The 24884-nt window shown below is 44.6% G+C and overlaps 1 protein-coding gene across 4 annotated transcripts; it reads right to left on the bottom strand.

Moving 5' to 3' along the window:
* Window positions 1–1106: 1106 nt before the first annotated feature.
* On the bottom strand, window positions 1107–23685 carry tecta (tectorin alpha). Of its 4 annotated transcripts, none has more exons than XR_004611020.1 (24): window positions 21052–23685; window positions 18886–18950; window positions 18666–18802; window positions 18262–18549; window positions 17266–17403; window positions 17016–17181; window positions 16499–16911; window positions 15794–16364; window positions 15086–15696; window positions 14444–15014; window positions 12705–13333; window positions 11495–12152; window positions 10476–10675; window positions 8692–9072; window positions 6504–6790; window positions 5621–5901; window positions 4865–4975; window positions 4534–4736; window positions 4251–4414; window positions 3908–4156; window positions 3118–3280; window positions 2924–3012; window positions 2629–2748; window positions 1107–2450 (listed from the first exon to the last, which is right to left on the bottom strand). XR_004611020.1 is itself a non-coding variant. In XM_034549496.1 (24 exons), the coding sequence occupies exons 2-24, from the start codon at window positions 18947–18949 to the stop codon at window positions 2350–2352; spliced, it is 6591 nt and encodes a 2196-aa protein (XP_034405387.1). In that variant the 5' UTR covers window position 18950; window positions 21052–23685; the 3' UTR covers window positions 1107–2349. The 4 variants fall into 4 exon arrangements, 3 of the variants coding, with proteins under 3 accessions (XP_034405387.1, XP_034405388.1, XP_034405389.1); XM_034549496.1 differs by having other exon boundaries at window positions 2928–3012; XM_034549497.1 differs by lacking the exons at window positions 18666–18802; window positions 18886–18950; window positions 21052–23685 and having other exon boundaries at window positions 2928–3012; window positions 17266–17372; window positions 18262–18427.
* Between the last annotated feature and the right edge of the window lie 1199 nt (window positions 23686–24884).

Below are 24884 nucleotides of genomic sequence, written 5' to 3'. Positions count from 1 at the left end.
TCTGTCAAACGTCACCGAGAGCTGATGGATGACTAAATGAACGCCTCGAAGGCAGGTGTCACGGTGGAAGGAATTTACTTGGGAAGACGTTGCAACCTTCAAATAGCTGAACGCGGTCACGAGGTGTGGGGCGGCATGAGGCATGTGGTCTTTATTGCAATTATGTTGCTAGGCTGCATTGGTCCGATTTCGAAACACGACACGTGTTCGGGACCTTTTATTCTTTTTAAACGCTCGTACCAAAAAAATGAAACAAAATAAAACTGAACTTTTAATCTTTTAGAATTTATGGAAATTAAATATATTTTCCGAGTGAAATTAAGGAACTGAAGGTTGTGAAGGTTTATTTTGGTTGGTGTAACTATACAGACAATTTCTTCAGTGGTAGAACGTAACTACTTTTGAGGTACGTGTACTTTACTTGAGTAATTCCATTTACTGCTACTTTATAGTAAATATTGTACTTGTTTAACTCCACTATTCTTATTTTTTAAGCTTTAGTTTGTTTTCTTATCTAGATAAATGTAATAAGCTAAGACATTATTATGTACTATCATATATTAAACTACCCAGCAGCCTATGAAGTAATTCAAATGATCCCCATCTGTACCAGCTAATATGATGAATGTATTAATCCATCATTACTTATAATCCAACAACATAATACACATCATTCTGAAATAGGCCATTCTGGATAATGAATACTACTTTTTGCTGCTTTTGATGGACGTGTATTTCTACACTGCAGTATTGCTATTTTTACTTAAAGGGACAGTGTGTAGGATCTGGTGACATCTAGTGGTGTGGTTGCAGATTGCAACCGACTGCATACCCCTCCGCTCCCTTTTTCCAAGACTGTGGACACCGCGAAGAGGACCCGCTCTATGAAGGGCTCATTATCAGCGAACAAAACCACCAACGATTCTTAGTCTCAGGTGATATAAAACATAGTTATAAATATCAAGTTTAATTATTGCCAATACATCACTTTAAAAAAAGCCACGCACTGGCCCTTTAAGTAAAATACATTAGTACTTCTTCCAGCACTCTTGTAGCCCCGACTAGCCGTAGCTGCATGTCATGCATCAAATAAACTCGACTCGCACTGACTTTGAGAACTTATTCATTTATTAAAAGTCGAGTGGCACCGCTCTCAAAGAATTAAAACATATTTTGGTCATGTTTTTAAACGTCAAACAAAGATACTGTATACCGACAGGAAATGACTGTACATCTGTACATAGAATGTAGCAAAACAGTAGCCTAGCGATGAGAAAACTGCCATATAAACTAACACAAAACGTAAAGTAAAGAACACTGAAGGGTTACATAACACGTGTGGTGACATAGAAGGCGCCACATAGAAACCTGGAGAATGGAGAACCAGTATTATAAGTCCTCACATGTCCATCTTTAACAGGCAACATGTTCAATGGATCGACAAGTCGGCGCCAACGGTGTTACGACACTATAACTGATTAAGATAGAAGGGATAAAAAAATGAATGAAATTGCATATCTCACAACCTGGGCTCTAATCTATGACAACAAAAATAAAAGTATTCATTCCACAAGGTGCCCATCTCCCACATAAATACTCACTGCACAATGTACTCTCCCCACTGATAACATCGTGAAACACATCATCCTTTCCTCTTTTCGCTCCCACAAATTCACAATAGGCCCTAAAATAGGCCTTTAGGCTGAGTTCACGGGCTCTCGTCGGGTTTTTATCTAATCAGTTAAAAGAACTGAATGTACGTGCGTATACCCTCGCCTTTTCAAATGAGATTAAATGTCACAAGGAGGACACACTTATCGGAAAACAAACATTCATTCTCAAAAAAGGTGAACTGCAGATTTAAATGTTTGAATGAAAGACGACAGAGGAAGGTCTGCACACTTATTTGGACACCCTAACAACGTGTCCAGCGTCCCACCTACGGGACCCAAGTCTTTCGGGAATGACCCGCCTTAAACACGATATAATAGGGACGAGAAAACGTCTTACTGTGGCGCCATCTGGTGGTAGTATCAGAATTATTTGAAAGATGGCTTTAAGTAGACGATAATACACAGTGAGGTGTCCTGACGTATGAATATAACGGAGGAGGTGAAGGTGCCGACTCACTTTCCTTGTTCAGTTACCTTCGGTTGCATCAACGATAAGTGCACTCAAACATGTGTAAAGTGTCCCGTTTGGATATTTTTTGACTGGAACACAGCTGATCTACGGGCTAATTAATGCTGATGAACTTTGTGCATCTTCAAGTCTTTTCTGTGTTTTTTTTGTTCCTCTCCAACGTGGCTCCCTCACCCCCCACCCCCACCCCCCTGTGCTCGCAGGGTGTTAGGAGAGGAGAGCGTGAGTACGAGCCGGCAACATGGAGATCACAGCGCTGACGCTCAGCAGAGAGAACGCAGGTGTGAGGTTACCGCTCGAGCTCGCAGCTGGAAAGAGAAGAAAACATTCATCATACAGGACGCTCGGTGGTGTTACGTCACCATCAAATGTGTTTGTGTGTCTACATGCATTTATATATATATATATATATAGCTTTGTTTGTTTTATATTGCTTTGTGAGAACACACGTGTGTGGGGGTGTGTCTGTGTGTGTGCGGTGCTTACCCCGGCAGCTCTTCCCATCTCGTTGCAGCATCCCAGTCACGCAGCTGCACACCGGTCCGGCCGTCTTACTGGTGCAGATCTGCTCACAGCCTCCGTTTACCTCCTCGCACCAGTCTGATACTGAAAGAGAGACGTTTAAAAAAAATTTGGAATTTGAATGAACAGCTGCGGAAAGTGCTGGAATAAATATTTGGAAATGAATCATTTCTGTGAAAGGGAACGTGGACGTATGAGAAATTCAATTATGAGTTGTTATGCCAAAGAGAAGTATGAAAACCAGTTCTTAAATCCTCACTCGCCTCTCCTCCTTATGGGTCCCACGGTCAATATGTGCTCTTTATGACCACTGTCCTCCGAGTACATCCTTCTCGTGTGCGGACAGTTCTGGATGCGCAGCACAACACACGTCAATACATACAGACATTGTGTTCATCGCCATCATTTTTCACAATTTTTTTCGAGAACCCAGGAAAAAAAGGTTTTCCTCACCACTTTGCAGGCGTTTATTTCGGAGTCGCAGAGGGTGACGTCGCAGTGGAGGTGGACCTCCTCGTAATCCCCGATGAACTTGAAGACGGTGACGTGGAAGCGACAGGTGAGCGACACGCCGTTCTCCACCATGCCGATGGTGTTGTCCTTAACGTTTGGACACCTGAGGGAGGGAGGGGCAGGTGTTAAAAAAAAAAAAGGCCACGGGCTTCACACTTCATGCTTAAACTCCCTCATCGGTACATTCATCGCCCTCCATAACACTGACGCTAGACTGGACGCTCCCAAACTCGCTCTGCTAACCGTCACGTGCTGCAAGTCCGGCAGATTTAAGGCCCCTACACAAATAAAATGTTGAAAGAAGATCATAACTCACTATGAGTGGGTTCATAATGCATTATAGACATGGGCGTTGTAGAAAGTAAAAAAATATTTCATTTAAAAAGAGAACTGGTTTAAATATTTGAACAGGTCCCTACCGTCTTAGCATAGTAATAAGCATTATACCAGCATTGACTCAGCATTATGAAAAATGCAATGCTCAAACGACGCTTGAATCTTATAATCAATGGTTCGTCTTCTAAAATGTAGAAAATTCCAAACATTCACTTGGTAAATCAAATATATTTGGCTTTTTAACTGTTTAGAACAAACCATTTCTGGCTTAGGGACATTTTGATGGGCAATTTTCATTATTTTCTGATATCTTATTGGCTAAACAATTCATTTAAAACGTCCCCAGATTATTCAGCAATGAAGACAATCCTTATGTGTGTGTCCAAGCCTATACCCTCTCTCTATGATGATATAGCGGAGTCGGTCACTGCTGTAGCGGGACGGCGTGGCCCAGCACATGTTTACGATGAGGATGAGCTGGTTTTCATCGGCCCCTTCCACGAAGACGCCCACGAAGAGGGTGTCGCGCGTGCTCAGCACCACCTCGCCCTCCCTGTACGGGTTTCGGTACGAGGAGTTCTTATAGAGAGCCATCTTGGTGATGAAGTTTCCTTCCTGGGTCGGTAAGGTGAGGTTTATCACACTGGGGAGGGGGAGGGGAGAAAACGTCGCCGGTTGTTATAGCCATTTTGTTTTAATTGAAGAACACCTGATATGCTACTCGTGCTCCATCTGACCTGAGCATGGGCTTGAGGACGGTCTCCAGCGAGATCTTCAGGTCCAGTTCGTAGGCGCAGGAAAACTCCACGTTGATGGTCTTGTCCCGGGTGATGACGTTCCCGGTGTTGTTCACGCTCTCGATCCACACGGTGTTCTTATACATGATGTGTGTGCTATTCGACTGGCAGGAAAACAGAGAAGCGAGTGGGACGAGAAGATCGTTATCCGTCCGGTAAGCCTGCTTAATCCTACTAATTAGCACGCGTATGAATCGAGTAATAAAAGGAACGTAAGCCGAACCTGTACGATGGAGCCGCAGTGCCCCTTCGTGTTGTTGATGCGGAAGGAGATGAAGTCTTCTCCCTCAATACCGGCACAGTGCTCATCGTTGACCCTGACGTCCTCGCGCTCAAAGCCCAGCTGGAAGAGCTTGCACTTGGAGATGGAGACCTCCATCTGAGCATGCTTACAGTTCACCTCCGCCTGGATGATGTCATCGTCTCCTGCCACACACACAGACGGACAGACATCAAGTACTTCACGTGGTGGCATGAGATGAGTGATTCTTCCGCATATATGGCCCAGAATCCCAAAAGTGTTTGAGGACCTTGTTGCCTTGTGAAGCGCTCACCTCCGGTGCTGGTTGGCAACTCGGGGCAGCCGCACAGGTCACCTCCGTTCTCCAGCTCACAGGTGAAGTTTGTGCAGATCTCTCCTGCGCAGGGGTCGTAGATCCATTCTGCTAAAGACAGGCCCACACACAACGTTAGCTGTCACACACACTGTCAGCTCGAGAAGTAAACATGCATACTCATCCGTTTGGATGTCTCCCATAGTCTCCTATTTAACTTTTTCTTTTTTTTTTTTTTTTGTATCTGCAGTACACCTTTGAGCCACACGAGGGAGCCTGAATGACGGTATCTTTCTAAATAATTTTTGGGCTGGTGAACATTCTGTTTGTTTAAGTAATGAGAGGAAGAGAAGAATTAAGAGCCTGTTAACTCCACCTAAATGCATTTATTCGGCCTCATTTATATAGTATTTGAATACCTTTTAATTACACATGCATACAACAAAATTGTAATTCATCAAATGCATACATCTCTTCAAAATGGCTGGTTTACCTTTTCAAGATAAGATAAGGTGATATCGACATGGCAGTATAAATGGTCAGGGACGTCCCAGAAAAAAAGTGTGGTGAGCACTGAACCAACCAAACTATGGCTGAGGAAATATATTCATAATAATAATTCCACTGGGGACGAGGAGGTTAAGTCCCTCTCAGTCCCCCGCCCCCCCCACACTCACCCACTAACCATAACACTTTACAAGAGCCATGTGTGTGTGTGTGTGCTGAGAGAGGCTGGGGGCCTCGCGGTGCCCTTACAGCAGTTCTCCTGGGTGATCCACTTGGTGGTGAGGGTGCCCATGGAGCGGCAGGCCTCTGCGTAGGCGGCCAGGGAGCCGCAGACCTGAGCCTTGTGGTGGTTATAGCAGCCGTCCAGGTAGCAGGACTGGTAGAAGGGGAGGGGATCCAGCAGGCCGTGGCACGGCTGAAAGAAACCCTTCAGCTCGGTGAGCTTCTGACAGGCGTCTTCGCTTTGCAGCGCCAGCACCGCCGTGTTGTCGCAGGACTGAGCCAGAGCCACGAACTGGGTTTCATCACAACTGGAGGAAGGAAGGAAACGTGGCAGCCATTTAAAGCAGCGTCCTCTAAATCGAGCGGGTAACAACAAGTCATCAAGTCAAACTAAAAAATGTTTGGGGATGGAGTTAGTTAACTTGAGTGTATGTCACGGTTTCTCTGTACAGACGCCGAATGACAAAGGGACTTACAGGCCAAGCTACACAGCAGAAGTCCCAGTTGTAGACTACATTACAATCAAACTCCTGTCAGTGGATATTCCAGCCTAAACCAATGTAAACGGAGCGACATGATATTCACTGTCCCTCTAACTCTGTTTTGGTCTCCACCAACTCCTGAACTTTCTAGACCAGCTACGGAGCGTGTTTGTGGGCTGTGAAGCCAAAACAATGAGCTAAAAGAGGCTGAAAGAACTGAAGAGTTTGGTGATGGATCTCTGAGACTTTGTCCCTACGACAGACTCCTTTCACAACACATGTAGATCATCTTCACGATGCACATTTGTGGAGCTGTAATGTTGCATTTTCGGAGGCGATCTCTAGAAGATTTCGCAAAATAATTGTTCGGATCATTTCCATGTAAATGGCGTAGAACATATCCCACCATGTTTGTAAGCCTCACCCACCTGTTCTGCATACCGTTGGTCTTCCAGCTCTGGGCGAGCTCCAGGGCGCTGACGGCCGGCTTCCCCCTGGAGGTGATGTAGTCGTCACTGGGGTCCCCGTTGAAATTCCCGCAGAGGCCACACACCTTGTTCTGCAGCCGCTGGCCCATTGTGATGCTCAGGGTGTTGAAGTGGTTGTACCGAACCTGGATGTCCTGCGGCGTGTCGATGATGATGAAACCTTCGGCCGTCGACAGGCGCGTCATCAGCCCAGTTAGAAACGGTACCGTTACTGGTGTACCATTGACCTGTGAAGGCACAGGAGATGGACGTCTTTACATATCTGAGATAAGCCCTTACATGCCAAATCATGCCTAAGTCATAATAAGCTTTGACACAAGCAGGATTGCAGAATTGATGAAGGTGACGTTACTTATGTTACTCCTCGCTACATAACTTACGACAAATAAAAAACTCCAGTAACAGAAATAAAAAAACACTTTCCTGTGACATAAAGACAAAGCAAGTAATGTGTAAAGTGTTTTTTTTAAGGCTTATCTTATTACGCCTACCCTTTTACATTTTATTTTACACATTTCTTATTCAATGAATGAAAGAAGCCAAACAAAATACATGTGTTATTATAAATACCCGAAAAATCTTGAATGTTTTACCCATTTTTGTTGCTCAAATCTTTGTGTGGATACTGTCTGGGAACCTCTTGTTCTTTTTGACTCAATGCATAAATTGTTGCAGTTTTGAAGAGCATGTACGTTTATAGATAATATACTAGTTCATGGATGATATGAGAAAGTGTCCCCAATCACAGATATAGGGTATCTATAAATATATCTATAAATCCATTGTTTTTAACCATGTTTTAAAACTGGGGTCAGACTTATGAGACATATCCTTAGGTCAAAATCATTAGGAAATATCATAATTGCCGTAATGTCCTTAATTGTTGAACAAAGAGGAGGGAATCAAAGATGAAAGTATGCGTCCAAGATTCTGCAATTAATGTACCGAGATGAAACGTGAGACAACAAACAGTTTATTTTTCTCCTCGGGCAGGAATGTAGATTAGGGTGTCATCTGCATAAACGGATTTAATTTCCACAAATGATGTCACTGAGGGGTAGCATATAATAGAGAAAAAAAACCCAGCCCAAAGCAAAGATTATGACAGTGCTGTAATTACTGTTCTGGTAAATATGACCCTAGCCCATTATCACTAATACAAATACATATCTTAAGGCAGTTGAGTGGTCAATGGCTCACTAAGATCAAGCAGGATTAAGACTAAGTAAAAAATGAAATCTATCAGCGCGTCATTATCTTCCTCTGTGAGTGCATTTTCAGTGGAATGCTATGGCCTAAAGCCTCAAGTTGAGCAGCTCCACCAGGCAATTCGTGGTAATTGGTCAATTGAAAAGTACTCTGGCAAGCAAAAGGGGCGATTTGACTCTGGACTGTTTGTTAAGTTTCTCGAGGAGAGATTTGATGAAGGCAGACAGAAGAAAAGTAAGTCGACGATTTAAACAAATAACCTCCCAATAGAGATAATAGGTTCATGAAAGCGAGACGGTTTCTTCCCTTTTTTTTCCCCGTGAAAGGTTATTTTTGGGGGAGTTTCTCCTGATCCGATGTGAGGTCAAAGGTCAGGGATGTCGTATGTGTACAGATTGTAAAGCCCTCTGAGGCAAATTTGTAATTTGTGATATTGGGTGATACAAAATGAACTTAATTGAATTGAATTTAAAGACCATGTAACATTTGAAAGAAGAAATATCGGAAAAAGGTTTTTTCTGTCACCCAAACAAACACAGGACTTTCACCAAGGAGGCAGCTGTTCATGTCCTGTGTGAAATCAATTTGTTTGTCTTTGTGTCACTTTCTATTTACTAAAGTAGAATTTTTAACCCAAACCACAATCTATTTTTTTTTTACTAAACCTAAGCAAGATAAAAAAAATCAAAAAACAATGAGCTGAAAGACACGAAAAGGCTCCATAGAGCCGAGGGGAGTCCAGTGATTATTATGTCTATACCACCTTTCTCATTACATGTAATTAGTTGATCCGTGGTTCACATACAAATATTGATTAGTGTGACAGTAAAGATGTCAAGAGTCAATGCAATTGAACTAAACTGCTGTGTAAACCGCCTCTCATCCGTGTGTCCGATATTTGGCAGAACGCTTCGCTCACCTTGACAGTGCTGCCGGAGATGAGTATGTTCTCCTCATTGATGTACAGGTAAACGTGGGAGATGGTGGTGAGGTTGGGCGTGGTCCACTTATCGAAGTTGGCGATGAGCTGGAAGGAGAGGTCGGGCAGCTTATGGCAGTTCGTGGACAAGACGAAGGAGCAGGAGGCCGGCAGCCGCAGCGACGCCCCGTCGAAGGTCCTGAACACGCCGCCGCCGGACGCCACGCAGTGCTGGGAGCGCCGCGCGAAGCAGCCCCGCACTCCGTAGCGCAGGGCGCACTCTTCCTCGGCCTTGCAGCGCCTCGGGTCGCACTGGACCAGGTTTCGTCCGATGCACTGGCAGCGCTTGGTGCAGTCGTTGTTCCAAAACAGCTGCTTGGGCTGAATTAAAGAAAAGGTGTCAGTTAGAACCCGGAGCGGAGACGTTTAACTTATTAGTTGATTGGCAGAAAAGTGGCTTTTTTTTAATTAAACATTCTTACATTACATTACATTACATTACGTGTCATTTAGCTGACGCTTTTATCCAAAGCGACTTACAATAAGTGCATTAAACTATGAGTCCAAACTCAGAACAACAAGAATCAAGCAAGTACAATTTCTTCAATAAAGTTAAACTACAAAGTGCTATCAGTAAGAGACATTTAAGTGCTACTAAAGTGCTACTATGGCGCTACCTTCCTATTCAAGGTATAGTCGAAAAAGATGTGTTTTTAGTTTCTGCTGTCCTGATGTTAATGGGGAGCTTACGTTGCAGTTTTATTTTCCTTGTGAGGATTTGCTGTTTTTCTTCTTCTTTTCTTTGGAGCATTGGGCGAGGAAAACTACTAATTAAATGACTAAAAAAAACCATACTGTAAAATATGATGCACGTTCTCAAGTTCTCAAGTCGCTGGAGAAACTCATGATGGATGCAGGTATATATTCTAATAGCCATGTGACATAGGGAGTGGGTGCCAAATCTGAATCACTTGTTTTCTGATCTTGGCTGCCCATAATAAAAGGACTATCACTGAGATAAAGATGAACTAGTTTAGTGTCAAATATACCATTCAATGGAAAAAATGTAATAATAATCTCTATTAATGCAAAGAATAGAGAGACGTCGATGGATATTTCTTGTATTTCGAATTGGCTCGTTAACACTCGCTCAATGGAGACAGTTTCTAACTTCCCTTTCATTTGCCTCAAGTAAACCTGAATGTAAGCAGGTAACACTCGTTAACCACTACCGACAGCCACATTCTGTAACTACCTGGACTTACAGGTAAACCTGAATGTAAGCAGGTAACACTTGTTAACCACTACCGACAGACACATTCTGTAACTACCTGGACTTACAGGTAAACCTGAATGTAAGCAGGTAACACTTGTTAACCACTACCGACAGACACATTCTGTAACTACCTGGACTTACAGGTACACCTGAATGTAAGCAGGTAACACTCGTTAACAACTACAGACAGCCACATTCTGTATTTACCTGGACTTACAGGTAAACCTGAATGGTAAAGCCCTCTTAAAATAGGCCTAACGACGCCCCTGGTTGTCTTATTTCACAGTTTTAATGTTTGCAGCCACTCCAGATACTCAAAGGTACGTGCACAAGCAAAATCAACAGAAAAATAATCTTTAGTTTCAGCCCTGAGCAAACGATTCTAAATTCTGATGCAACGTTGCTATTCATACATTTGGTGCGACAGGCTTTTCCCTTTACGGTACTACGTAATACCTGCCGGATTTAACGTGAGTTTATTCCGTGTCGTGCCGGATGTGAGACTGACCTCGTAGTACTTGCCATCAGTGTAGCAGCCACAGTTTTGAGGCAGGATGCAGCCCTTGCCGTTGAGCACGTAGCCCTGGTCACACTGGCAGCCCTCCACACAGTCCTGGCTGCAGTCCCTCTGGCCGCGGGCGGGGGCGCACTGGGGCGGGCAAACCGACACACAACTGGAGTAATGGCTGTTAGGGGAACAGCTGTGGACTGTGAGGGGGGGGCAGGGAGGTTGGCAAAGATATATTAGGGAACGACTGCACTGAATACATTGTGCACATATAGGACATTTTCCAGTAGGACCTTTTTATTGTTGATTGGAGAGCCAACTTATAGAGCATATGTGGCTACATGGCAGCTCTTTAAAGAAATAGCGCTTCTTTTTTGAGTTGAGAAGAGTGCAGGTCGTGGCTAGCCTAGCTTAGCATAATGACTAGAAGGAGACGGAACAGCCATGCTTCATCCAAAGTTCAAGGAAAATCACACCAACACCTCTGAAAGCCCATTAATTAACACGTCGAATCTCATTTGTTTAAAACCACAAAAACATTGTTGTAACTATTTCCTGACTGACAGCAACCAGGCACAGTTATACTGTTTCCTCTGATTGTATATAACCGTGCTGATAGTTTTGGTGCCCACGGTTTGATATAGATGCACCTCTCTGCCCTAAACCCAATATTATGGAGTTGTGATACTCATTGCAATCGAGAAATTACATGTAAATATAACTGAAATTTTCAAAAGTAAGCTTTTAAGAACGTCAACAAATATGTTGTCCTTGTTCGTTACCGTGAATAACCCACAGACCTTACTGGAAACAGTTTTCACTGGAACTACTTTCCACCAAAGAAACTGTTCACAGTGTGTTATGTGGGTTATTTACAGTCACACAGACATCGTCTCTAGAAAGACAGATGAGAAACAGATGTGAGAATACCTAAAATGTGTCTTTTTAATACAAGGGGAGACATTCACACCACTGCACATGTGAATGAAGTGCATGGTGAAGCCCAGACTTGCACTCACCACACGGCGTGTCGCTCCTCCAGCCGGAAACAGGCGCCCCTTGGGTCTGACAGGTGCCGGCATACATCTGCAGCCAGTTACAGACTGTATCCTGAGCTCCCTGGTCCAAGCAGGTGTCCTGCAGGCAGCTTTGATAAAAAAACGCTGGCGCCACCTTGCTGTGACAACGAGCAAACGCACCGCCTCGATCCACAATTAGCCCACAGAGCCGCACTGCCTCGGGCTCCACAAACACATAGAGTCCATTGCCGATGTGGAAGCGTATGCCTGCGTCGACTTCATTTTCCCCGTTGTCCGCGTCGAGGTCCATGTTGGCATCGGCCACCATGAGAGGGGAGTCATTCACTGCGCTGGTTTCTCCCAGGCCACAGCGCGGGCAGGAGTCTCCACAGCCCACCTGGCAGAAGGTGTCCCGCTCTGCCCAGGCCATGCCCCAGTCGGTGGTGGTGAGGGTGGGAGGGGACAAGGGCATGCCTTGGCAGAGGCCGCAGCAGGAGCTGTAGAGGTCGCGGGGCAAAGTCAACAGGAGGAGGGTGTTCCAGTCAAAGGCCACCTTCAGGCCAAAATCGGTCTCCAGAATGAGCTGCATGCCCCAGGTGAAGATGTTGACCTTCCCCAGGCCCAGTTTCAGAGGAAGGTACAAACGCTCCTTATTCACCTGAGAGAAGAGAGGTTCAATAAAACTGCTTTGAACAGGTTTAGCTCTTATTCTAGGATACACATCAGCTGAGAGACACACACACACCCACACACACACGCACACACGCACATTTTCAAAGTGTGTGGGGAAATCCAGTTGATGAATGGATAACATTAAGACTCACTGAAATAGCTCTAATGGTTTTTCATATAATCTAATTGAATAAAATACCAAGAGACGGAACAAAATATCTGGTTGGTGTGTGCGTGTGTGTGTGTGAGTGTGTGTGTGTCATTTCTATTCCTCTTCAGATCTTTTAGTCGGTTTGTGAACCCAGTCCAAATGTCGCTCAGGGTCAGGGTTTTGTCTGAGCCAAATCCAGCCTGATAAAAGATGCCCATTGAAATTAGATCCACCTTAAGCCAATCAAAGAGGAATTCAGCCTCTGCCTGGTTATTTAATCGTCTTGATTAGAAATAACGTGTCCTCACAAATACAACAACTATGACCTTCAGGGGTCATGCATATAAGTGGTTCATATTTTGAGTAATTCACTCTTCATGCACTCACCGTGACAGTGTTTTTGTAGCTTCGAGACACTTCAATCTCATACTCGTAGACCTCCAGTACAAAGCCCCTCACCCAAATGGCCTGGCCCGTGTCCCTTTCCTCATTACGAGCTGCCAATTTAAATTGAGGAGAAGTTTCACTCGTGGTTGCATTGTCCCTGTTCTCTCTCCCACAGCTGGTGGTGGCCATGCTTAGAGTACAAGAGCTCTGCAGTTCAAACGGGACGCTGCCAAACGGCAGAAAATGTCCATAACCGGCCGCCACGCACAGGGCCTCAGTGCGCGGCTGACAAACGTACAGGCCGTCGTTCTCCTGGCAGAACTCCTCAGGGTGACAGGGTGTGAGCTGACAGTAGACGCTGTTGTCGGAGCCATTGCAGTAGCAGCGCTCCTGGCACTCCCAGTCTGTCCAGAAAGTCTGATTGGTGGCCAGCTGGCGCCCGTGGCTCGTGCAACCGCAATCGCTGCGTGCCACACACAGGCCATCGCGAAGTGCGAAGCCTCCCTCGCATTGACACCCTTCCTGGCACGGCAGAGGGCATGGCTCTTCGGGTTCATCTAAGTTGGCACAGGTCAGAGGGCAGGCACCGGTGCACTCGTCAAAGTGACTGTTCTGTGGACAGGGAAGAGCTGAGACAGAAGAGCATTAAAGCAAGAGAGAAGCAAGGACAACGGCCAAACGCATATCACAAGAATAATCAGCTGAAAGAATTGTTTTGAGTCGCTCAATAGCAGATGTAGACAGTTTGGATTCACCACGAGTAACCGAGTTTATGGCAAAATAAAATGTGCTCTCAAATCTCTCCTGCAGCATAATCCACAACTTGAGTGTCCGTCAATATGTATGTTTTTTTTTTACATTCCTATTTTTGTTAAAATATGACTTTTCCTTGTTAGTAGCACGGTTAGCTGTGCACTCTGTGTTCGATAAAAAGTGTTCTTATGTTGGTCGCTAAGGAAAAATAAAAGTTTCAATGGTCTGCGAAAGATCCAGTTTTCAGAGCCGCTTTTCAAGAGTACTTTTAAAGAAGAGGTCAATATTAGTGCAACACTATTGAACACTGGGGGAGTGGATCTAATGAGGAATACTGGTAGACCTTTTTACTTTCACTTGTCAAACACAGGTGTGACTAATACATGAATGAATGAATACATTGCTACATTGCATTTCAATAATTGCTGGAACAGAGTCATTGTCACTGTCATTAGTTCCAGCTGTGCTTTTACAGCTATGACAAGTCAAGAGGAATGCTGTGAAATAGGCCTTTGAATCGGATTTGTGCTCAATTAAGAAACTAGAGTGCTCTGATGCGAACAACTCTATCAAGAGTCAGGTTATTCAGAAAGCAAAATGAGATGTAAAGTTCAATTTTGATTGGAACCTACATAAGTTGTGGCTTCTAAAAGGGGGAATGACAGTATAAGTAGTTACAGAGGAAATAAAATGTGAAAATAATAGGTATATTTGTGTATCTACCACAGAAAAAGGAAGCAGAAAGAAACGCGCCTCTCTAAAGGTAATTTAAATGTTCTAACCACTATATTTTATTTTTTATATACAAATAATACAATAAAAATAAATAAAACCGTGTCAGTAAGACAGGTTTGGAAGCGCCTGCAGGCACTTTTGTGTGTGTGGCAGAGCCACTTAGAGTTGGTATTTTAATCTCACTCTGGGTTTGATGCCAGAGAATCAAAAATATGAACCTGATGCTTTGAAGTAAAGATATATAAACTCACGGCAGTTAGTGGCGCTCCTCCAGGAAGAGAGGCCAACTTGGGCGTCCTGACAGGCGGTGGCGTACGCCTGCAGTGAAGAACACAGTGCCGAACGATTCCCTTCCTTGACACACATGTTATACAAGCAGTTCCTGAAGAATGGTGAGGGGTTGACCACTGCATGACATGCTAGAAATGAACTATTCCCCGGGTCATTGATGTTGCCACACATCCAAGGGTTCTGGTAGAGACGCAAGTCTGTGCACGTCCGATAAAGGGCATCGCAGTCACCATTACAGGTGAGGTCATCAGCAATGGACCGCCAGCCATCTGTGAACTGTTCGGTAGAGTCCGCCAGGCGGCCATTTGGAAGACGAAGGTCATCAGTGGTATTGCTATTGAAGACGCCACATAGACCACAAGTAACATTGTAGAAGAGGGTGGAGAGGGAGATGTTAAGGAATCCCTGCCGAGTGTACTGGACACGAAGCAGTCCATGGGACTCCACCACTGTAGCATTGCCTGGTGCTTTGTAGATCATCATTGTCTCCATCGGATGGACATATGGAAGCACCACTGGTTCACCATTCACCTGGAACACAAAAGGTGTCATCGATATAGGTATGCAACAGCTATATTTTGCCCTGTAGAGTAATTACGAACCTTTACTATATCGAAATCTATCCCTCCCATCTGAGCTTCCAGGTTAGCCACTGTGACCACCACAGGTCTTTTCCAAGTGGGGCCTTTGTTCACCAGCCGCCTGCCCATCTTCACCTCAACCATCGAGCCATTAGCTGGCACCGCACTGCACAGCTTCAGCAGGTAGTAGGAGCTGTCATCTGGGATCAGCATGAAGGTGCCATCAAAGGAGGTGGTCACTGCATTCTGGGTGATTGAGCACACTCCCTCCCTTCGAGGGTAACAACCCAGCAAGCCCACCTCCACCACACACACCTCACCCTCCTTGCAGGAGTCGTTGAAGCAGGAGACTTCCCCAGCAGGCCCGCAGGCGCAGCGGAGGCTACATTCACTTTCCTCACCACTGGGTTCTGCCCAGAAAGTGTTATTAAGAGGGTAATAGAGGTCGTTGTGCTCACAGCCACAGTCCTCAAGCTGAACACAGCGGCTGCCGCTGAGAACATGGCCCTGGTCACACTGACAGCCCTCAGTGCAAGGGTGAGCACAATACAGGGGAGCGGTGAGATCCGAGCAGGAGGCAGGGCAGGCACTTGTGCAAACTTGGTAATGGCTGAACTCCGGACATGACAAAGCTGAGAACCAGTAAGAGAGAAGAAATTATGTCAGACGACACAAGTGAATTAATGTACGATAAAGAATCTGCGTAAACTGAATCAAACTGAATCTCACCGCAGAAGGTGCGAGATCTCCATGGTCGTATCGTGACACCAAGGGCCTGACAGGCCAGAGCATAGGCCTGGATGGCCTGGCAGAGTGTGGTGATGTTATCCCTGTTGCTACACATGTCATATACACAGCTATACACAAAGGCTGTAGGGTCCACTACAGCTCTGCAGTCCCTAAAAGGTCCATCGGTTTTGTTGATGAGCCCACAGTAGTCAGAGCGAAAGTAGAAGGCTTCTGTAAGAGCATCACACACGCTGCAGTTCTGGGCGCAGCCATCTGTACACCTCCAGTCCGTGTCCTCTGCTCGCCAGCTGCCTCCTAATTCCACGACGCTCTCTGCTAGCGAGCCATCGGGAAGCACAGGATCATCAGCTGGGTCATCGTTGTAGTTACCACAAAGGCCACACGTATTGTTGAAGTAGGAGCTGGGTAGGGAGATGGATGCATAGTGTTGGCCGTCGTAGGTTACCAGGAGTCCAAAGTCTGTTTCTAAAGCAATGGCAACCCCAGACTGGTATACCCTGACAGCACCAAGCTGGAGTTGTACCGGTAAAGTCTTCAGCAAGCCGTCCACCTGGAGAGATGAAGAAAGGAATAATTAGAAGGAACAAAGGATAATGGTTGACAACTTGGCGCATTTACATTACTGTCACTTTGTTCTTCGACCTTTATCATGACAACACTTTCAAAACTTCGTCTGTGTCTCACCTGGACTGTTCCAAAACTGCCTTTGGGCAACAGGACTCTGTGACCATACACCTCAACTGTGACATCTCTAAGCCAAGAAACAGAGGCGACGCCACGGTTCTCATTTTTGGCCTCGATGCTAAAGAAAGGCAACCCAGCCACCTCCCAGCAGGGCCGAGCCAGCAGGTAGGAGCAGGTTCCCTGGAAGTGATATAGGAAGCCGTCGAAGGTGTGGTAGTGAGGGTCGCCAAATACCACGCAAGTGCTGGTGCGGGTTGGCTGGCAGTAAAAGGCCCCTTCTTGCTGCTCGCAGGTCTCCAGCTGCCCGCATGAAGCCTCTTGGCACTGCACCTCATTGTTAATGTCAAGGCAGCGGCATCGCTGTAAACACTGGTCAGACAGCCAGAACACTTCCCCCCGTCGGTAAAAACGCCCTGGACAGAATGAATGGAAGACAGAGGATATTATTTACAAGTACAGTTCTTCACAAGAGAGGTCCGTGTGGAAATAAATATCAGTGTTCAACGTTTTAACTTGCCGTTGTAGCTGCAGCCGTTAGCAGGATCTACCAGTTCAGTGTCTACGCGGAATAACCAGCGCCCAGGGGTGTTTACATTGGTTGTCTGTTCAATGTTGACTACTTCATTTGACCGTGATCCTGGCAGGTTGAAGAAGTGACCGACGTCTCCACCATTGAAACCTGACTGAAAAGGGGAAAGGTGTGAGGGCGGTCGTGAGGTAAAAGGATTAAGATGCGTATGAAGCGGCTGCGGACATAGTGAGAATACCTGAGCCGTCGTCCCACCCAGTCCTGTTAAAGGATCTCCACCACTAGCTGTTCCTGTGCTCCATGTGATTTCTCCGTAGTTGAACATGCTGAAGGACGTCACGCTATCTGAGATTAGTACAGTTTGGAATGTGTTCACCTTTTAATCAAACGAGAAGATGAAAATAGTTTTAAAAAGAGAAAAAAACAGACGCAACACACTAAAAACAAGAATGCCTCAACAGAGACGAAACATTCCAACGCTCAACAAATGTTTCACACAATAAAACACCAGATTCACTAAATTGCGTTCGAGAAGCCAGTTTTTCAGAAACTTACACTGAACACAAAAAAAATATATGGGTGGGTACGTTTCAAAATGGCACTTGGCCATTGTCTGACTAAATTATATTCTGTGTCTGAACATTTTGGGAAATACGATTATAATAAAATCATATTATATCAATTCAAAGAGATGTCAGTTTAATCTCATTTGTGTCCCTCGTGGTTTTGGTGCAGATCAAATCATGTTTGTTCAAACAAGGCTTTGGGGTTGTGAATTTCTTCTTCTCTCTAAATGTCTAAGCTAAGATATAAATGCTGCTTCCACAGCGTTTCACTATATTTCAGTGTAGTTAGAACCTCCCTCACATTCAAATGTAGTCACTGAAATGCTATGAAAAAAAATGGTTATATGTAACTTAGATGTCTAAAATAATTCACAAGTGTATCACAGTTCTAACTCAATGTATGACATGTCTTTGGCTATGCAAATCCCCAACTAAAGGCTTACTGGGCCAGTAGATGTTTTTAGCCTAGCTTAGAAAAAAGACTGACAGCAGGCGGAAACTGCTAGCATCCAACACCAAGGAAGAGCAATAGAAACGTGTTTATTTGTTTGTTGTTTCTGAAAACGATAGACTTGAATCTTTCTATTGACCTGAGCTAGCAGTTTCCCTGCTCAGAGTTAGCTTAGCTAAGCTAAACAGTACTGTGTGGAAATGTGTTTGGACTTTACCGGGGTTGTCTGGCTTCCTCCATAGAAGGTGACTTGGTGCCATGTTGCAATAAAGACCCAGTTGGCTGAGAAAGTGGGCATGGTTTTGAAGTACCTCCGGACATCTTGCGTTGCCCTTTCCAGTATTTCTGGTTCGATGGACTCTCGGTAGAAAATATCTCCGCGGATGCCGTTGTGCACATCTGCCCAAAGTGGAGCAATGAACGACCGACTGTCGCTCAGGGGAAAAGATTCTGGTGTGAACTGGCTAACCTGCACGTTGAAGGAGATCACACCGTTGTTGTTGATCTGTGGGCAGAACAGACAAGGTTGTATTTCATGCTTAAAACATTGCAATCAATTATTTTAAGATTGATGAATTATACATTTTTTGCCCAGCAATAAGAGTTTTGATCAAGACTTACATAGATAGTACGGTAGGGGACATTGAAGAAAATGAATTGAATGAGCAAAGTAATTTCAGCAGAACTCCCATCATCCATCTTTGGAGTCTCTAGATCCCTATGGCCGGGTCCATAAGGATACAGGATATCCTTAATAGCTAAAAGAAGAATAAAGAGCTCATTAAATGGACTTTTCTCCAACCTAAAAGATGAAGGAATTAATGTGGAGGATGATTCGTACCTCCTGTCTGTACAAAGATGCTGAAGAGGTGGAGCAGAATGACTGGACAGCCTGGCCTGACCATTCTAAAAAAAAAACAGAGAGAAACAGAATGAGATGTCTCAGCAACTGTCACATTATCTGTCTCGCCTTTTCCTTAAAGTGAATGGAAATGCAGGCAGACATGAGTCATAGGACAACGTCTCATAAACAAGACCCTTAGACAAAAGTGGAAAGGAGGGAGAACCATCAAACCAACGTCACATTACTTCTTTAAGATCAGGCTCCCAGGTCTCCCCTGAGGAGCCCTGAAAAGGCCCTATTATGCATGCCAGAACAATGTGTCAGGATCACATTTGCCTTACGGTCCCATGTGAGCCGGCAACAGTGGACTACGGGCCTCTCTGTGCCTTGATTCCCTGCAGCTGACCGAACTGGCCCGCTCTGCTCCAGTGTCTCTGTGTCTGAAGCCGCGAGGCTGCTTAGGACCTCATTACCACTTCTGTTTGGGATCCATCCATGCCTTGTTGGCTGAAGGGAGTGAGACGTAAACACTGGGGCACTAATGGCTTTAAGTGAGTAGGTTTGAATTGCCGAGGTCCTTGCAGTGGCCCTTTGGGACTGTTCAGTGCTTGGCTTGGCAAGCTTCCCATTGGCAAAGTAGAGTGTACAGCGTTGGCACCATTTTGTTTTCATCATCATATAGAAATTGTACATTCAGTGAATTTAAACATTAATGAGCTTATACATCGCAGCCAACTTTCCACAGATAAAACGGTTCCCCTTTAGACATCTTCCGAGACATTCTCGCCAAAGGCAGGCGGACTTTCCCATAATAACAATAACTGTCACGATGTTAGTCCCCACCAGTATCCCAGCATGCATTTGGCATCAACCGGTGGTAATGGCAGAGGATATTAGCCAGACCCTTAACTGATATAACTTTGGTACTGCCACAGTTTTTCTGTTTGCCAAATTGGAGATGAGAAAGCAACCTTCTCAGGTTTCTTATGCTTTATCAATTCATCAAAAACAATAACTAATGATGATCACTGGCAAGCTGGGCTGCTAGCTACTAGACAGTCAACGTCATGCACGGAAATACTTCTTACGTGTACATATGAAGCCACACGCATACGTCATTCTAAATGAAAATGAACAAAGGTTGATGGTGCATGGGGTTATTATTTTTGTTTTATCATCCACAAACATTGCAGTGAGGATAACAGGTGTTCTGTTGGCTTGAAGTTACAGTTGATGCCACTGAATACAAATCTAGTAAATTGATCCTTTGACGTGAGATGATTTTGTCACACAACAGCTGTGTAGTAATGTTAAAGTGTAATGGGCTGAGCTCAGTCTGGACCAGACACCTTTGCTGTAATTACTGACAAAAGCAATTTAGGAGTGGACTTTGGTATGATTAAGGAAACTATATACCCACAGCCTTATCTTATCTCCTAAATGCAATACTGTTGATACATCAGGTATGTGAGGATAATTCTCTCAAATCTTCTCTCTAATGTGTGAGTTCTATACAGCTTGATGGTAAATTGTCTTCAGGTGGGCCAATGTTAGTGAGCACTGCTGAGAGAGGTCTGCACCTCATGTCATCAGCCTCTCATCATACATTGTCAACAGGAAGATTAACACAATTGCTCTTTTGACTCTCCATTTTATGTATTCTGGCATTAACAAGTTGCCTTTTAGCGGGGCAATTAAGATAAAGCCTCCGGGACTTAAAAGATGAGCAAGCCACTTCAACGTGTTTATCTACGAGGTCAAGCTCAAAGACAGACAACTGTTACCGTATCAGGTAAGCCACATGCTTCATCAAAAGCTTCACTCTCTAAAGCTCATTAATTTAATGTAAGTACTTTTGCACTTGAGGCTTGAACATTAGATTAAGTCAAAATGTTGACTTTGAAATTGTGCTATGTTTACGTTAAACATTTTTGTCTTAGAAGTGGACTTTCACCAAGTTTTAAGGGAGCGGTGTTAGTTATCAGCAGTTATATTAGACCATGAAGCAACAGCGATATCACCAACGGCAACCTATAGCACATCGTTTTCTAAATAAAATTTTGCAGCATCAAAAAGTGATGAAAGTTGAGGTTTCTTTTGCCACACAGTCAGGCCATGAATAAAGAAACCACTGACGAGGAGAGGAGGAAATTATGCTCTCACCTGCTTTCAGAAGATGGACATCCAGCACCTCAATCGTCTAACCTGGCAACCTCCTGAGGGATGTGTCCCATTCAGCAAGGGACCATCCACGGAGTGGTGGGGATGGAGGGAGTAAAATAAGGGCAGTGGGGATGGAGGGAGTAAAATGAGGCAGTGGAGGTGATAGTTGTTGAAGTGATGAAAAGAGAAGAGGGTCTGTAGAGGAGCTGGGTGTCCCGATAGAAGAGCAATTCTTGTCAAAATCCAGCTCCACAGGGTTATCAGTAGAAGCAACGACAATCCAAAAGGTTTGTGTTTTGTGGTAAAAATCGTGATGTCCTTGCACGAAAAATAAGTTGAGATCGAAAAGAACCTGTTGAAGCTGTGGAAGGACCTTTGCCTTAAAAAGCAGGTGCAAACTTTACCTGGGATACTGTTCAACTTAATCAGATCGGTGTTTGGGGAAGGGGGTAGGTGGGGAGAGAGGGAAGTTGAGGGGAGGGACAGCGTAGGAATATGAGGAAGAGAGGGAGTGGAAACGGAGCAATATGTAAGAAGGGGAGAGGGGATGTCAGAGATGTGGAAAAGATGGAGGGAAGTGGAAAAACCAAAGATAATTACTGCTCGAGGATGTATTTTAAATGCAGTATAAAAGGAATGTTTAGTACAAAGAGAGTCTCTCATAACGGATGAATGTCAAGCCTTTCGTGCAGGATCTGTCATTAACACCTGCAAAATGATGATAAAATGTGTCTTTGCTGGACAATTTGGAGGAAACACTGCGGCCTTTATCTTTGTGGAACGCTGATGTTTGAATACCACCATTTTTTATAATGTTTCAAACAGCATCTGAAGCAGCTTAAAAAACAGATTTGGGGCTTAAGTTCTACGGTTATTATTGATTTATTGGTTTGAGAAGTCCTTAGCGGGTATAAAATAGAGACCTTGTCTTTGGCAAAGACTTTGCAAGAGTTCATGCAGTTAAGGCAGCTTTCGAGCACCGGAGCACAAAAAAAAAGGCCAAAGTAGTACAGTCTTACTCTGGGGCATTTATGGACAAAAAAAACCAAACACACACACACACACACAGTCTGAAACCTTGCTTTTCAAGCTTGGTGGTAGGTAGAGTTACAGAATTAACATTAGCCCCTTTGGATACTCTGTACCCCCTTTTTTTAAATTAGGAACAGCCTCATTTACAAGGTTATACAAGACACTTCATTTCAATAGATGCTGGAGAGATAGCGAGGAGAAATCTCAGGTGGATCCACACTGATAGGGTCTGGGAAGGAGAGGGCAGTCAGTTGGGTCTTTGTTGCAAGACAGTGGAAGTAATTGGAGAGGCAGGGAGCAAGATGTGTGAAAGGATCCAGGTCTGAGGGCAGGCCCCGGGCTCCCATTAAACAGCACCGAGGCTCTCTGTGGATACTTCTTTTATACCTCCCACGTCTTGATGTGTATATGGTCACATACTCTTATCCAACCTTTGACAGAGAACGTCGCACAAAGGGGGACAAAAAATAAATAAATCAACAATTACAGCCGACCCACTGGGCCGGTGGAGCTTCCTGATGTTGCGTTTCGTGTTTTGGGAAATGTCAAGGATGCAGAAGTGGGAAGGTTCGAGATGGGCCGAAAACAGCCGGTTTCATCGCACTCGCTTTCCCACTCGGTGACCCTCAAAACAGCTCACGAGGAACAGAGAACATGAAAGAAAATCATAATGCTCTTTTCTTCTTCTCAATACTTAAAGCGGAGCTAATCAATATGTCTGTTTTAGCAACACATTCAATGACTATATCTTAATATAGTCATTGAATGTGTTGCACTCTAAAATAATCGCCACCAAACTCTTCAGCGGCAATTGCCGGCAAATTCATTCATAAATCAGACTTCAGACAGACGGATATTCAAAAATGATCAGAATGGATTTGTGTCCAGACGACACCAACCTTTCTGCTTGGGTTGGTGTGGTAACAAGGCAGACACCAGTAACTATATTCTTTTTGCTGTTCAGACTATTCTACAATCTGGGTATGCCATGAAACCTTTGTGTCTTTTAGCTCACCATTTTGGTTTTATGGCCCATAAACTAGACTTTTCGCCCAACCCTTGTGTGTGGCCTTTATGAACAGGCACAAACACCAAGTCACCTTTGGACCTGGTCAGGTGACTCGTACGACTTGATTTCATGAGAACAATTCGGATTCCCTGAATCATCAACTCACATCCATCCTTTTTTTGCAATACTGCAACTTCTGATGACTCAGTCTGTGACCTTTGTCTTGAGACGGTCCAAACAGCTCTTAACAAAAGCAATACATGTCACCTTTGATGCTGAACGATTGACCAAAGAGGAGATATGAGCATTAGCTCCTAAGTAAGACGGTGAGTGGGAGGGACATGGGGCATTGCACTGTGCGTGTATAACCGAGTTCAACATCAAGAGTTCACTGATGCAGTGAACAGTGTTCGAGAACTGAAACTCCAAATAGAGTTGGCCAAAGGGTTTTGATCCCTAAAGATGTGGCAACAGCAGGAACAGTTATAAAAAATAGTAAAAAGGATAAATAATTTGTGTATTAATTAAAAGTGTTGCAGACCAGTACTGATTTTTAATAGCACAAACCCCCTAAAATGGGATTCATGCTTGTCGCATCTGCACGTTGATCCCACCATCGAACACAGTCTTTTACGGGGGGGGGGGGGGGGGGGGGGGGGGGGGTCCAGAGATCCAGAGGTTTCCTCGTCCCTATTCTAAGCCAGCTCATGTCCGTACCACCATCATTGCAGTAAGTATAACCAAGGTTTTGAACTATTACTATATCCGTGTGGCTGACGTTGGGTGGCTCATACCACCTTTACGATAGTTTGCAAGAGACAGACATAAATGACATCAAAAGGTTTCTCTGCAGTAGGAGGGCACCTTGTGGGAACAGGGTCAAAGTATCCAGCATCACACGTTTTGGAGAATCCATCAAGCCTGACCTTCACAAAGAAGGTCCTGGACCGGATACCCGCTGAGCTCTATTTGGCAGACACCTAATCCGTGGAATGGGCCACTCTAATTCAACCCTGATGCCCAGCGGTTGGCTTTGCCCTGCCTTCCTCTCCTTCCTTTCCATTCACAATGGTGAACCTCCTTCCAGTAACCCAAACCTTCTTAACCCAACGACTCCTTCACCTCGGCACACAATAGGCCCCGTTCAGCCCCCCTGCCCTCAATCCCACTTCATAATGCAATGGGGCAGATCAAGGGCAGATCAGAATACCAACGGTGCAGCCGGGTCCTGTTTACGCAGCAAGGTGTGATCTATGCTCAACAACCGCATCTGTCTTCCAACCAAAGTCTGAACTTGACCTTGTGAACATCTCTGAGACTGTACTTTGGCACAACGGTGCTTTGAGTTAGCATGCAACCATTACCAATGGCAATGCTAAGCAGGTATATTTACTGGGTTCACCATCTTAGTTTAGCGCTTGATTATTCAGAGCTAAAACACAAAGTTAAACTCAGGCCAATGGGAATGTCATTATTTTTGCAGATATTTGGTCCCAAACCAAAGTATTGGACAAATTACATTATTGACTTGATGGTGTTGCTAAATGAAGAGCCAGGGCACAGCCAATCATTCTGTGGGACACGTTACTGTCTGAGCTACACGTCATGACAATCCATCCGATAGTTGACGAGACATTTCATCCTGAACAAATGATGGCAACCTGCCAAAAGCACAAGATTGAAAAGTCTGGGGTTCACTAAAGACATGACGATACAACAGCTGGGACACGGCATGTCATTACACTCAAAATAAAAAAAATAACACCGTTATGGTGTCACAAGAGGAAACGTC

Source organism: Cyclopterus lumpus, chromosome 14, assembly GCF_009769545.1.
Source record: "Cyclopterus lumpus isolate fCycLum1 chromosome 14, fCycLum1.pri, whole genome shotgun sequence".
In the NCBI taxonomy this organism is placed as follows: domain Eukaryota; kingdom Metazoa; phylum Chordata; class Actinopteri; order Perciformes; family Cyclopteridae; genus Cyclopterus; species Cyclopterus lumpus.
The sequence above is the reverse complement of the archived record's forward strand: the minus strand, read 5'-3'. Positions and strand labels throughout refer to the sequence as shown.